General features: G+C 40.2%; 1 protein-coding gene across 1 annotated transcript in view; it reads right to left on the minus strand.

Moving 5' to 3' along the window:
• Window positions 1-282: 282 nt before the first annotated feature.
• Window positions 283-13,648, minus strand: part of PREP (prolyl endopeptidase) — a 129,215-nt gene continuing 115,849 nt past the window's right edge. Inside the window, exons 11-15 of the mRNA XM_075864206.1 lie at window positions 8,747-8,883; window positions 6,395-6,489; window positions 4,543-4,674; window positions 2,676-2,832; window positions 283-877 (exon numbers count right to left, since the gene is read on the minus strand). Of these exons, the coding sequence (XP_075720321.1) occupies window positions 583-877; window positions 2,676-2,832; window positions 4,543-4,674; window positions 6,395-6,489; window positions 8,747-8,883 (816 nt within the window). The 3' untranslated portion in view covers window positions 283-582. The remainder of the gene's footprint in view (window positions 878-2,675; window positions 2,833-4,542; window positions 4,675-6,394; window positions 6,490-8,746; window positions 8,884-13,648) is intronic.

Here is a 13,648-nt window from a genome sequence, read left to right on the forward strand (position 1 = left end):
GTTTTATGTAAATTAAGTTTAAAGTGGTTGTGAAAAAAAGAGACTGTTTTTTCACAGGAACAGCTCCACTTTTTCCATGGGTTGTGACTGGTATTGCACCTCAGCTTCATTCACTTGAATGGGGATGGGCTGCAATACTATAGTATCTTTTACTTTGGGGAAAATAATATTTAATAATTGTAGAACCTTTAGTATAAAAAAAAAAAATGTTAGGAAACATTGACAGAAGGCAAGAACTACAGCTACAAGCATATATACAAACGAGAACAACAAAGTGGAAGCAAATATTTTATTGATATGCTCAATACACATTTGCAGCTTAACTGCTGTGTGGGTAAAGTATACTTTAAGTTACTTGAAGGGCAGAACCTTCAAAACATATCACGTAAAAAGATATACCCTTCATAGTCTGATCCAGAAAGGGCAATCTGAATTTCTCATACAGTATATATCTCAAGTAACAGGATACATGTACAAGGATGGAATAGGAAATGAATATCCGGTTCTTACAAAGGAATACACTGAAGTTTGTAACGTGACAGAAAAGCCCTTGTGTTTAAAATGAAATCCATTCAGTTTTATTTATTCAACCCAGCTCAGATTCAGACATTGTGCAATGAAAGCAAACATGTCAGAGACCTCCTCAATCACTTTGGCAGTTGGCTTCCCCGCCCCGTGGCCAGCTTTGGTATCCACGTGGATGAGGAGAGGGTTGCTTTGCTTTGTGCTTCGGCCCACAATGTGCTGCAGAGTGGCTATAAATTTTAATGAGTGTAAAGGAACAACTCTGTCATCATGGTCGGCCGTGAGCAGCAACATGGCTGGATACTGCTTCTCATCTCCCTCAGGCACCTTAATATTATGAAGTGGTGAGTATCTGTAATGAGAGTTTACAATTGATGAGAAATACGCTACTGTAGATCAAACCACAAGGAGCGTGCTAGACGGCTCACAATATTCTGCTTTCACTAACATATACTTATGACTATATATGTGGCCATATAAAGGAAAACATGAAATGTCCAGAAGTGCTGATGGGGCTCCATAACATAGCCTGTGGCTGTGGTACAGCAGCATTATAGTAGAAAGAAGTTGCTGTGGATCCTAAACACTTCTACTTTGCAATAATACCACTTACAGTTGGTAGTGGAATATCTAGGAGGGAATAAATGTAACGTACTGACTTGTTGCAGCGGTGGTATTCTATTACAGTGCCATGTTCGAATTCAGTGAGCTCTTTAGAGCGACCTATTCTTTTTGTAGCGACAGACTGAATGGCTAGGTGCTTGATTTTATACACCTGTGAGACTGAATTAATCACTGAATGATTAAGAGGTGTGTCCCAAAAGTTTTGTCCACATTGTGTATCTATCTACACACATTATGGCCAGAGTCACATGGCTGTGTTCGGTCCATGATATACAGACCATATGTCAGCCATATTTCCCGGACCGACCACAGTTCTAGCAGTCGGGCTCAGAGCATCATATTTATCTATGATGCTAGGAGTCCATGCCTCCCTGCGGGAATACTGTCCCGTATTGAAAACATGATTACAGTACATGACAGTATTCCCGTGGGGAGGCAGGGACTCCTAGCATCATAGAGAACTATGATGCTAGGAGCCCGGCTCCATGAACTGTGGACGGTCCGGGAAATAGAGCCGACATACGGTCCATATATGACGGAACATAACATGGCCGTGTGAATCCGGCCTATGTGTTTATTTAAAACCAGATTACCTTTGGTGTGTCACAAAAGTTTTGTCCATATTGTGTATCTATTTTATCTACACACATTATATGTTTATTAAAACCATATTAACTTGTCCGACCTTGGAGCATCATAATAATGGATCATATAATAAATGAATTTACTAAAGAAATAAAGTTAGCCAACACATGTTAAGGGAGTACCCTCTTATTTACTCAATCAACTATTTCATTAAATGATTATTCTGAACGATTATTCTGAATGGTTGAACTAAATGTTATTGGTAATTAAGCTCCTTAAACACAGCCAGGCTTAAATAAAGTCAGCCAGTCTAGACCTCAGTATATATTGAGCTTCACCAAAAATCAAGCAGTGACCACAGAACAAAAACACTGAGGAGGAGCTTTAATGGAGCGTAGGAAAATCCTGTGAGTCTATGTGACTGATGGAGATAGCCGAGTGCAGCGTTCCAAACAAAGTTCTCTCTGCGGGGGTGCAGTGGTGAGGAATGGGAAGCTCGGCACCTTGGTTATAGGTATCGGTAGGGATCCAAGTTAGGGGAATATGGTTGTTGAATAAATGTATTCCTTAAAGTTAAAGTTCACCTCTGATAATTTTCTGACATCTCATTAGTTGGTGTCTCTGTAATTGGTCCTACACTGATGGCTGATACGAAGGGGCAGCGGTGCTCCTCTGAAGATCTCGGAGTCCGGTTTCCCACTATACTGAATGGGCTTGATCAAAGGTGAACCTAATTTTAAAACTGTTATGTTTACCAAGGTTCCCTTTGTTATACAAATTGCAACATTAGACAAACAGAAACACAACACTGTATCCAAGACATCCACCATAGCTTTTTACTCTGAAACATGTGGAATGAGGGGACTTATATACAACAAAACTATTCAATGATACCTTATAATTATTTGCTTCAAATATTTATTGAAGTGCATGAGTCTTACTTGTATAGCCACGTGAAGTGTTCTTTATTGTCGGAGCACCCATAGTCTGTTGTCCATGCATGTCCAATAGTGAACTTGTGGAACTTTAACATGTCCATCACACCAACTTGAGCAATGGCGCATCCAAAAAGCTCTGGTCTCTGATTAGCACATGCAGCTATAAAATAATATTGATACACATTATACATTCTGAAACCTCATAAATCATTCAGTGAGGAAATGATACAGATTGGCAATTTCCATCAGATAATCCCCATCTCATTATCTGTACTATACCTTCTAAATTCATTTTCAAGAAATGGTTAAGTGCAAACGTACTTGGAAGATTTCCAACTAAATAGAGTGTAATTTGCAACTTTTCTCAAACTTCACTACAATCCACAAAACAAAAATAAAAAAATGTACTAATGCTGCCTTACCATCTTGAAAAACACAGTACTGTAATATAAATGGGAGATATGCACACAAATTATATGTTCCAAATAAAGTTCAATTCAGAATTTGCTGCAGATATTCTTACAGCTTGTACAAGTTAATGTCCAATTTACGATTTTCAAAGTTTAACTCTTTCCCTGCCATGGAGAGGAGACTCAAGTTCGGTCTAGAAAAGAACATAAGTAGCTTAAAATTGTGGCTAGAGATGCAATTCTGGGCTCATTTTAAATTTTTGGGGAAACATTGATAGTTTCTTTTTATTTAGATGAGGCCTTTTAATCATTTAGAAGATCTAAACGGGCAGGGAACTGGTTGGGAACATCCTTTGCTTACTTTTCTATGCTAAAAACAAACCCTTTTATCGTTATATTTTGATTAAAAGGAAAATGGATTAGTGTTTAAATAGAAAATATCACTATATATGCCAAGCTTATCTATTAATTACTAGAAGAAGAACCAAATATTGTGGCTTCTATGTATTAGCAATGCTTATATCCAGGCCACATTTCAGATGAAAGGAAAAGGGCAATGCTTATATAACTGATACAGGACAGAACAATGAAAATGAAACCTTGAGGGAGCACAAGGATCTCTGAAGGAGCTCAAGGATCTTGGAGTGTGTCTCCTAATAATAAAGATTTAAAAAAAAAACTAAAAAAAAAACTGTGCAGTGAATGTCATATCTAGAAACACGTGTAGGTCAGCTGATAAGATGCCAAGTAATTCTGTCATGCAGAAATATATAGGTCTTTTCCCTATAGAATTAGCCCATTTCTAAGTACAAACCGTAAAATAAGATATATATAAGTGAATAGTAATGTCCGCAATCATACAGACTTTGCATTATAGGAAGAGAGATAGTTGCAGATATAGAGGAAAATGTTTTAAACCTTTCTACACCAGTTTTAAGGTGCAGAAAAGTCGCAAAAGGCCCAAAAGTTGCAATGCGCAGGGTAAATTGCAACTTTTAGGCATTTTGCAATGCCCTCGCCACTGTTGAAAAATGGGGGCGTGGGTTAACCAAAGGGAAGGGGAGAGCAATCAGCGGGCCAACATATTTGCTATGGCCCCATCGGGCCAAAAAATAAAAATAAAAAAAATAAAATAATCAAATCACCTCACTGCTCCGTTTCCCCCCTCAGGCTCTCACAGCATGTCAAGGTACTGACATTGAGCATAGTCAGGACATTTTAATGTGACGCAGCACTCAGAACATTGAACGCTACTCGGCATCAGTACCTTGTATGAGCCGCGGCCTACTGTGAGAGCCTGAGGGGAGAAGCAGGCGGGGAGTATATTTTATGTCAATTGGGCCTAAGCATGGTCACACTTCCTGAGACTGCGTTTGTTACGCCATTGTGGCTAACAGCCAGCCGCATTTATGAAGAGGCGTTTGCCCTAAGCAATAGCTAAGTACATATAATTTACATACCAACTAAAAGGCCACCATTTGAACCTCCATTGATGGTGATTTTCTCCGAAGAAGAGTACCCCTTCTTTACTAAATATTCAGATGCACTCTGGAAGTCATCAAAACAATTCTGCTTCTTACTCATGATACCAGCTTTAAAAGAAGAAACGACCATTAGTGAAGCATCTCTTTTATATTATATTTACATCAGAGCTCTAAGGCTGCACCAAGCTATTATCTACAAATATACAATATACTGTCAATTTTGAAAGGCAGATACATCACTCGAGGAGGAATTTATAGGGGCCGGGCAATGAGAACTTCCACAGATGTCAATAGATTCAAATAAATAAATACCAATAAATATAATTATCAGGTGAAATAAGGATTCAAGGACAAATCCACACCCATCATGCTGTTTCCCTGATGCTCCAGAAAACAAATGTAAAATATTCCTGTTAACTGATCAGAAGTCAGAACGACACAAGTGCAATCAAGAAAGCACAAGTAAAATGGAAGAGAATACGCATGAATCATAATTGTAATTTAGAAAATTGTCTATTACACCACCTGAGTGGAAATGAGGAGCTGTGAGATCCTGTTATGAGTGATTTAAATAAAAATAGAAAAAACAATGTGAAGCAATATGATTATAATATTTACTTATGTTTCTAAGGAAAGAGGGGACAAAGGGGACAATATCCGACAGGCCTTATCTGTGAAAACACGGCTTTGTTAATATAGTTAGACCTTAATGTGAAAATAACTGACTTAGTTTTGTATGAACATACAATAAAAGAACATTTCCATTTGTCATACATGTGTTATACCTGTTCAATCATTCATAATACATGACATGAAGTGACGGTGACAAAATTAGTTGCACGAAATGAAACACAAAAACAAATTCAATATATTTTATGATATAACAGCAAAAGTTCACCTATTAGATAATAGCATTAGGGACCATTCCAAAATATAAATCTATTACCTGAATCACTCCCTTTACAAGCATCAGGAGGAGAGCAGGTACGGTCAAATCAAACTCCTAGTGGCGGTTTTCCCAGTGCCTGTATGCTGTCGATATGGAGGGGGTGCCACTATATCTGTTAGCACATCAGAAACAGTCAGAATTAGTCTGTATTCTGAACATTGTTATAGTGAAGTAACAATGATTTCCCCTATTACTAGAATCACTCTTCAGTGTAAAGACTTCAAATCAGGTATTAAACTTATATTATGGAATAGCTAAAAAGGTGAACCTTTTTCTTAAAGGGGTTGTCCCATGGAGACAACCAATTTACATATACCCTATCAGGCCATATGGACGTAATATGAGCCAAAGTGGAGAGCCAGTTGTGCACTGGCAGACCTAGCCCGTCCATGTATTAAATGGTTGGCCATTCATTTGAATGCCAGCATGTAATACTACATTTTCACCGGCGATAGTCGCTGCATGGAAAATGAATGCCCATATATGGCTGAAAGCTAGACCCACGGCGATCAGCTGATTACAAGGTCTGTTTCTATTTAAAAAGAAGTTGTACTCATTATGGGCTGTTCTCAAATCAGTTGATTGCAGCAGGTACAGCTTCGCTACCCACAGTGATCAGCTGTAATGCCGGGTAAAACTGCATATGGCCACTTATTTTCCCTGCAACTGGTTGCTGAATGGGCAGCCACGTAATACATGGATTCATCAAGTCTGCCAGAGCAGGAGGTGGTCTTTGCTGCTATTCCTCACTCTTGTTTATAGAGGGGGTCCTGGCTTGCGGACCCCTCTCTATGACGCCCTAAAAGAGCATATGGAATGGGTTGTACAGATGGGATCGATTCTTTAAACAAGGAAATCCGCAGAAAAAGTAACACTAACCTTTATGCCAGGTTTCCCCATACTCTCCTCCACCTCGGATATTTGCAATAGCAAGAACGCCACCTAAATGCCTTACGAAGATCAGCCTGGAAACACTAAGTAGATTGACAAAATTAAAACATATGTAGACAAATTCAAAATCTGTTTTTTCAAACATGTTTTTCTAATGTCCATCTTTAAATGCAAGCATGTGTGAAAATATTCTGCAACAAGTGCTGTCAGTGTCCACCAATAATTATAAAGACTTAAAATATAAAGATGGGATAAATACCATCCCAATTCTTATCATATGACCACTATTCCACATGTAGTCATTACCTTGATCGACTGTGTATCCATGAGGGCAAATATCATAAGGCAGAGGTCTATACTGTGACTTTTTTGGGGATGCCAAGTCACAAAAATTTAGTTTACCAAGTTGTTTCCCATATATGTAACTGATATGTTTACCCCCTGAATTCTTAGTTTATAAGGGCAGAAATACCACTCCAAGGACTGTGTTAAAAATGATTCTATCCTTTATCCCTTTTAAAATTTAGAGTTCAACAGATTGTAGATTGAAAATAAATTACATTTGCTAATACACCTTTTTTGTTTTCCTAAACCAGGGGTGGGGAACGTCCCACGGGATCATTTGGTCTAGCACGACCTCACTCTGACCGCCGCTGCCGCCGTGAGTACGCACTACTCACTTACATTTAGGAGCAGGAGAAGGGTGGACGGAGCCATGTACTGCGGTGGCGGCGGTCTGAGTGAGTGAGGTTGGTGCGTGCCGGCCCAAGAGTGGATCAGTCCGGTCCCCTGACCTGAGTCAGTGACGTGAGGTCAGGTGACTGGACTGTGCCGGCCTAAGAGTGAACCAGTGAGTCAGTGACCGGACTGGTCCACTCCAGGCCGGCACAGTCCAGTCACCTGACCTCATGTCAGTGACGTGAAGTCAGGTGACTGGACCACTCCTGTCACAGCACGCCACAACCTCACTGACCGCTGCGTCATTCCCTCCTTGTCTCAGTCTGCCTTACACACTCACATTTAGGAGCAAGAGAAGTGCGGACGGAGCCAAGTATGGCAGCGGTCCAAGAGTGAACCAGTCCGGTCACCTGACCTCACGTCAGTGACGTGAGTTTAGGTGACTGGACTGGTGCACTCCCGTCACAGCACTAAAGCTTGTGATTTCCGACCATGAAGAAGAAAACCGCATAGCTCGCTGAGCTACGCGGTTTCCGTAAGTCCCATAGAACTGAATAGTAGTTACGGAACCAGCGTAACTGCCATTCACTACTATGGGAGTTACGGAAACAGCGTATCTCAGCGAGCTACGATGTTTTCTTCTTCATGGTTGGAAATCAGCTGGAACACAGCGAGATATGACGGTGTTTAGGGGCCCCCGTTCTAGAGATAGGTGTGGGTCCCATCTGACATTTATGACGTATCCTGTGAAAACCTCTTTAAGTAAGTCGGAACAACCTACTGCTGCAAGTTTTTTTTCAAAACTTACCATTGCAAAGAGTCGACTGTGCTCCAGACTGACGGATGCGGTGGCAACATCATCAATACTAGCTAACATCACATGCCTCACCAAAGGAAGCAGTTCCAGTCATCACATTAGGGATGAATTAATTAAATGTTTGACCAAATATAGCGAGACAATTTTTAAGTTGATAATTTTGTATGGCCCGCGAATGATGTTATAAATTTACAAATGGCCCTTGGCAGAAAAAAAGTTTCCCCACCCCTGGCCTAAACGCTGAAGTAATGTTCACATCACTGTTGGCTTTGGTTGCCTTGGTAGCATCAACCGAATTCTGTATATGAACTTCATGCCCTGTGACCCTCCTTTCATTAGAACACATTCATAAGATTGGAAGTCACATGACAGGACTACTCCATGAACATGCACTTTTGGCAGTGACTTATCTTCCAGGGACTGGGCGTGCTGACATTCCGCTGCCCACATAACAATGATAGTCAGGCGATCTTGCTGAAATCGTCATGTTTAGCCAGCTTGAGCGCATATGGCCAACTGTAATATTTATCTTGCTTCACTAGTCATGAGATGGGGCAAAGCCAAAACAAAGTGTATACCAAAAAGTTTTATTATTCTTATTTTTTAAAAATTTTGAGTTATATATGAATAAGACATAATAAATTAAGAATCTATGGCTCGTCATGAGCTATACTCTAAATTTAACCATTAATTAACCAACAAAGATCTTGTGCAGTGTTATCACTGGTCCACTGTCAGCCTACTTCATTATACTCTTCAAACTTTCAGATTTCTTTATTCATTATAAATTGGTGTAGAACAAAGCGATCATTTGTGTCATTGACACATCAATGAAAAACACTTACCTATAACTTGGGGTGATAGATATGTTGAAACCACCATAGCCATAAAGAAAAGCAGGATGAGACCCATCCAATTTAATACCCTTTTTATGGACAATGAACATTGGTATTTGGGTCCCATCTTTGCTAGCGTAAAACTCCTATGAGAAAAACAAAAGAATACAATTTGATCACATAAATGCATAAGAATGTGTTTGTATGACAAGCAAACAACATATTATTACATTATGAAGGTGCACGGCACTATGTATATGAGAACATTCATTTTAGAAGTTACACGTGGAATAATTAACTTTAATATTTGTGTTTCCATATAATTAATTTCATAACATCAAGAAAAATTGCTTTAGTTTGCCATATGATAGTCCAGAAATGTATGTGTTGCTTTATGAAATATGTTTTATTGAATATAACTGTACTGTGGTTGGACTGATGTCTCCCCATACCTCCCGTCAGTTTTCTGAAAGTATGAGGATACAATTCATACAATGCAGCTTACTGAAATTGTTTGCCAAGTAAAAACAGGCATAAGGATTCAGTAACTTCATTCGGCATGGCATGATTGGAAAGGTTTGCACATGCTCTGTTGCCAGAGGACAGCTGAACCGCCTGACTGTGGATACATAGAGTCACATCAATAGGATAACAGAAATAACCAATTTTAAATGACAGATTTTTGGGCAGAGAAAGTTGCAAAACATATAGAAGTCCAAACAAGATATAGGAGCGGCACTGTAATAGGAAATACTACAGTGGGTGCTAAGCCTCAAGGAATCTTGACCAATATCCCCCAGTAAATCAACATGAGAATCCACAGGAAAAAAAAAGGCAGCACTCCAACAAGATATAAAATATAAAGGTGTTTTATTCACCCAATGTGCAGGCTGGGTGAATAAAACACCAGTATATTCTATTGGACTGCTGCCTTTTTTCCTAGGATTTATAATATATATATATATATATATAATATTCACATACACGCACACAACCGTACAAAATTAACACAGTTCTAGTACAGCAAATAACGTGAAATGGTTCAAATGTAACTTGAAAACATAAAAATAATGTGATTTTTTATCTTCAAAACGTAATAAGTCAATTTCTGATTTTAACCAAAGGGCTTTTTTCAGGGAAGACATCAAGGACAGCAGCACAGAAAGCAAATTATGGTTTGAAATTGGATGCAAACTATTCCCACAGATGTGAAGGAGATTGCAGATTACTTTAAAACCCTCTGATTCTATATAACCAGTGTTGGAACAGACTGCATTACAACACCCTGTAGGGCAGGATTTGGACAGTTTTGCTCTTTAGGTGTGAGAACATTGCTATCATAATGGCAAGAAAAAGGCAATTCATAAAAGAAGACAGACAAACAATTATAACCCTTAGAAGTGTAGGTCTGTCCTATGGCATAATTGCCCAAAAAAACTCTGACAGGAAGAGGTCTGGCAGACCAAAGGCCACTACAAGATCAGATGACAAGTTTTTGAGAGTCAATAGTTTGCGTGATCGGAGCCTCACAGCATAAAATATTCAAGTCCAGCTTAATGCAGCAAAAAGTTTCCATTACAACTGTGAATAAGACTTCTATCTGCAGGTTTGACAGGTCAAGTATCAGTAAGAAAGCCACTGCTAAGATGGCAAATAAAAAAAATGAGTTGCCTGGGCCAAGCAGCACCTCCAGTGGACTACTGAAGAGTGGAAGAAGGTCTAATGGACTGATGAATCAAAATTTGACATCTTTGGTTCATCACGCAGGGTTATTGTACATCATCGCGTACCTGAAAGGATGCTTCCTCAGTATGTGACACCAACTGTCAAACATGGAGGTGGAAGCGTGATGGTCTGGGGCTCTAATGCTGGATCCAAAGTTGCCAACTTGCACAGGGTTATTGGCACACTGGACAAAAGGGTTACCACAGCATTTCAATGCGCCCTGCAATACCCTCTTGTGTATGCCTACTTGGTCAGGGGTTCATATTACAGCAAGACAATGATCCAAAACATACTTCTAGTTTATGTCAGAACTGCCTAAGAAGACAAGAAGCCGGTAGGCTTTAAGGAATGGAATGGCCTGCACAGTCTCCAGGCTTAAACCCCATTGAGCTTGTTTGGGATGAACTGGACAGAAGAGTGAAAGCAAAGCAACCTACAAGTGCAGCACATTTGTGGGAACTTCTGCAACAATGTTGGTAAGAAATTTCAACAATATGAATGCAATTGTAGAAAGAATGCCTCTATTGTGTAAAGCTGTTATATCAGCTAGAGGTGGCTACTTCGAAGAGTCAAAAATCTGGATTTAATTTGGTGAAACAAAGTGAATCCATAATTTTTTATTCATCTTAACGTGTTCATTTTTTCTATGCTTTCATTTCAAAGTACAATTGAGACATTAAACTGTGTAAATATCAATAAAAACAGGAAAAATTTAGGTGTTCTAAAACTTTTGACTGGTAGTGTGTGTGTGCATGTATTATATATACAAAAAATGGCGACAGCACACTGCAAACACTGATGCCACCTAAGCCACTAGATATAAATAAATATACACTACTGATAAATCTACTTACAATAGTGAGGTTCTTAGCGCACATTTTGATAAAATTGTGTGAGCCCACCTGCCACGACAAGGTGACCTCTGAGGTGGGAACATACACCCAGAACTGGGACTAAGCCTACATATATCTGGGGATGGTAGGAACCAGCATTAAACTAATTAAAATCACCCAGGGCAAAATGGGAGGAGAGCAAGATCAAAAAATGGAGGCAGTCACCAAACCCCACACATATGAATCTTACAAATTTATACAGCACACAATATGTGCAGCGTAGGTTCCCACCTCAGAGGTTGCCTAAATTTGTAAGTTTCATATATGTGGGGTTTGGTGACTGCCTCCATTTTTTGTTATTGCACTCCTCCCATTTTTCCCTGGGTGATTTTAATTAGTTTAATGCTGGTTCCTACCATCCCTAGAGATATATAGGCTTAGTCCCAGTTCTGGGTGTATGTGCAGCGTATGTTCCCACCTCAGAGGTCGCCTTGTCGTGGCAGGTGGGCTCACACAATTTGATCAAAATGTGAGCTAAGAACCACTATTGCAAGAAGATTTAGCAGTAATGCATATTTATTTATATTTAGTGGCTTAGTTGGTATATATATATATATATATATATATATATATATATGACATTTCTGCAGTTCAATGTGCCTCAAATGTTATCATACAGTATGGTCTTGGCAAAAAAGGTTTGAGATACATTCCTAATTGTTTAGCTAAATGCTTTCATAAAGAACAAAAACCAAAACATTTTATTGAACTTTATAACAACAAAATGTAGACTTGTGACTGGATGTTTCTTCAGCTGACCTCGGCTACCCTAATATAAGCATTCCTGTGATCTAGCCAAAAGTTAAGTTGCAGTGATTATGTTTCTCAACACAGATACAGAAGCAGATCAATTACTGTATAGCCATGAGATATGAGGCTTTTAAAAAGACTTCAATGTGGAGACGTCTTGACAACAAATTCAATCGTGTCTAGCAGTGGGGGATCTCGGCAAGCAGTTTGTTAAATTGATAATAAGCAATAATGGAAAATGCTTCCATTTCAGAGAACACCGTGAGTAGTCCTCAACTGAAAGGAATTTCTAGTAATGGCTGAACTCATTTTAAAACAATAGTACATAGCATAGATGGAAGCATAGTAAAGGTTTTTAGTCAGTGTTTGATTGATGTAACATGACTCAAAAAATAAAGTAATTCTGAGGACCCAGCATCAGTGGAGTAACTACCGCCGTAGCAGCCGCTACGGGGCCCGCGGCATGAGGGGGCCCATGTCGCCTGCCGGCACGGGCCCCCACCATGGCCGGAGGCTCCGCTAGCAGCCGCTATGGCTGCTACAGCGCGACACCACTGAACACTATGGCAGAGCAGGGAGGTATCTCCCCGCTCTGCCATTAAACAAAAGACATGTATCCCCTATCCACAGGATAGGGGATACATGTGTGATCGCTGGCATTGATAGGGAGAACCGAAAGTCCCCTGAAGTTCTCCATCACAAACCTCGGACTTCCGGGGTTTGTGTCGGCAGCTCCGTAGAAATGAATGGAGCGCCGGTCGCGCGTGTGCGCATGCGTGACCAGCGCTTCTTTCATTTTTATTGAGCTGCTCAGACCCCGGAAGTCAGAGGTTAGTCATGGAGAACTTCAGGGGACTTCAGTCCCCCGTTCTCCCTATCGCTGCCGGTGATCACACATGTATCCCCTATCCTAGTTACGCCCCTGCCCAGCATCCATCTATATAGAGCACTTCTCCTTTACATTTGATTGAATTATTGCAAACACGCCATATCATCACAAAATTGCGAAATAACCCAAAAATTGGATAAATCTCAGCAGTAGATGACCTGCTCTAATGTCAGATGGTAGTTATCTACTGCTGGAACTCATGGGCTGATTTTGTCAGGAACCATTATGGACAAACTGCACACAATTGTAAAAGTATGTAACGCCGGAGTTCCCTAAAGACACTGCCAATCCACCTAAGGGCTTATTTACACTGGCAGATTTCTGCTGATAACCAACACTGATCGACGATGTAAGAAATCAGCGCTTGTTTAATCCCTTAGTGACCACAAATACGCCTTTTCACGGCGGTCACTAAGGGGCCTTAGGCTAGACGGCCCAGTCGAAGTCTTGCTCGGGTGTCCCGATTGTGGCCGTTTAACCCGTTAAATGCTGCGGTCAATAGCGACCATGGCATTTAACTTGTTTACAGAGGGATGTCACCCATTGGCGGCCGGCAAATGCAATCGCGGGCATCCGATGGGGTGTCATGGCAGCCGGGGGCCTGATAAAAGCCCCCAGGTATGCCCTGCCTGTCAATGTAAATAGATTGCCTGT

The sequence above is a fragment of the Rhinoderma darwinii genome, chromosome 4, assembly GCF_050947455.1.
Source record: "Rhinoderma darwinii isolate aRhiDar2 chromosome 4, aRhiDar2.hap1, whole genome shotgun sequence".
NCBI classification, from domain to species: domain Eukaryota; kingdom Metazoa; phylum Chordata; class Amphibia; order Anura; family Rhinodermatidae; genus Rhinoderma; species Rhinoderma darwinii.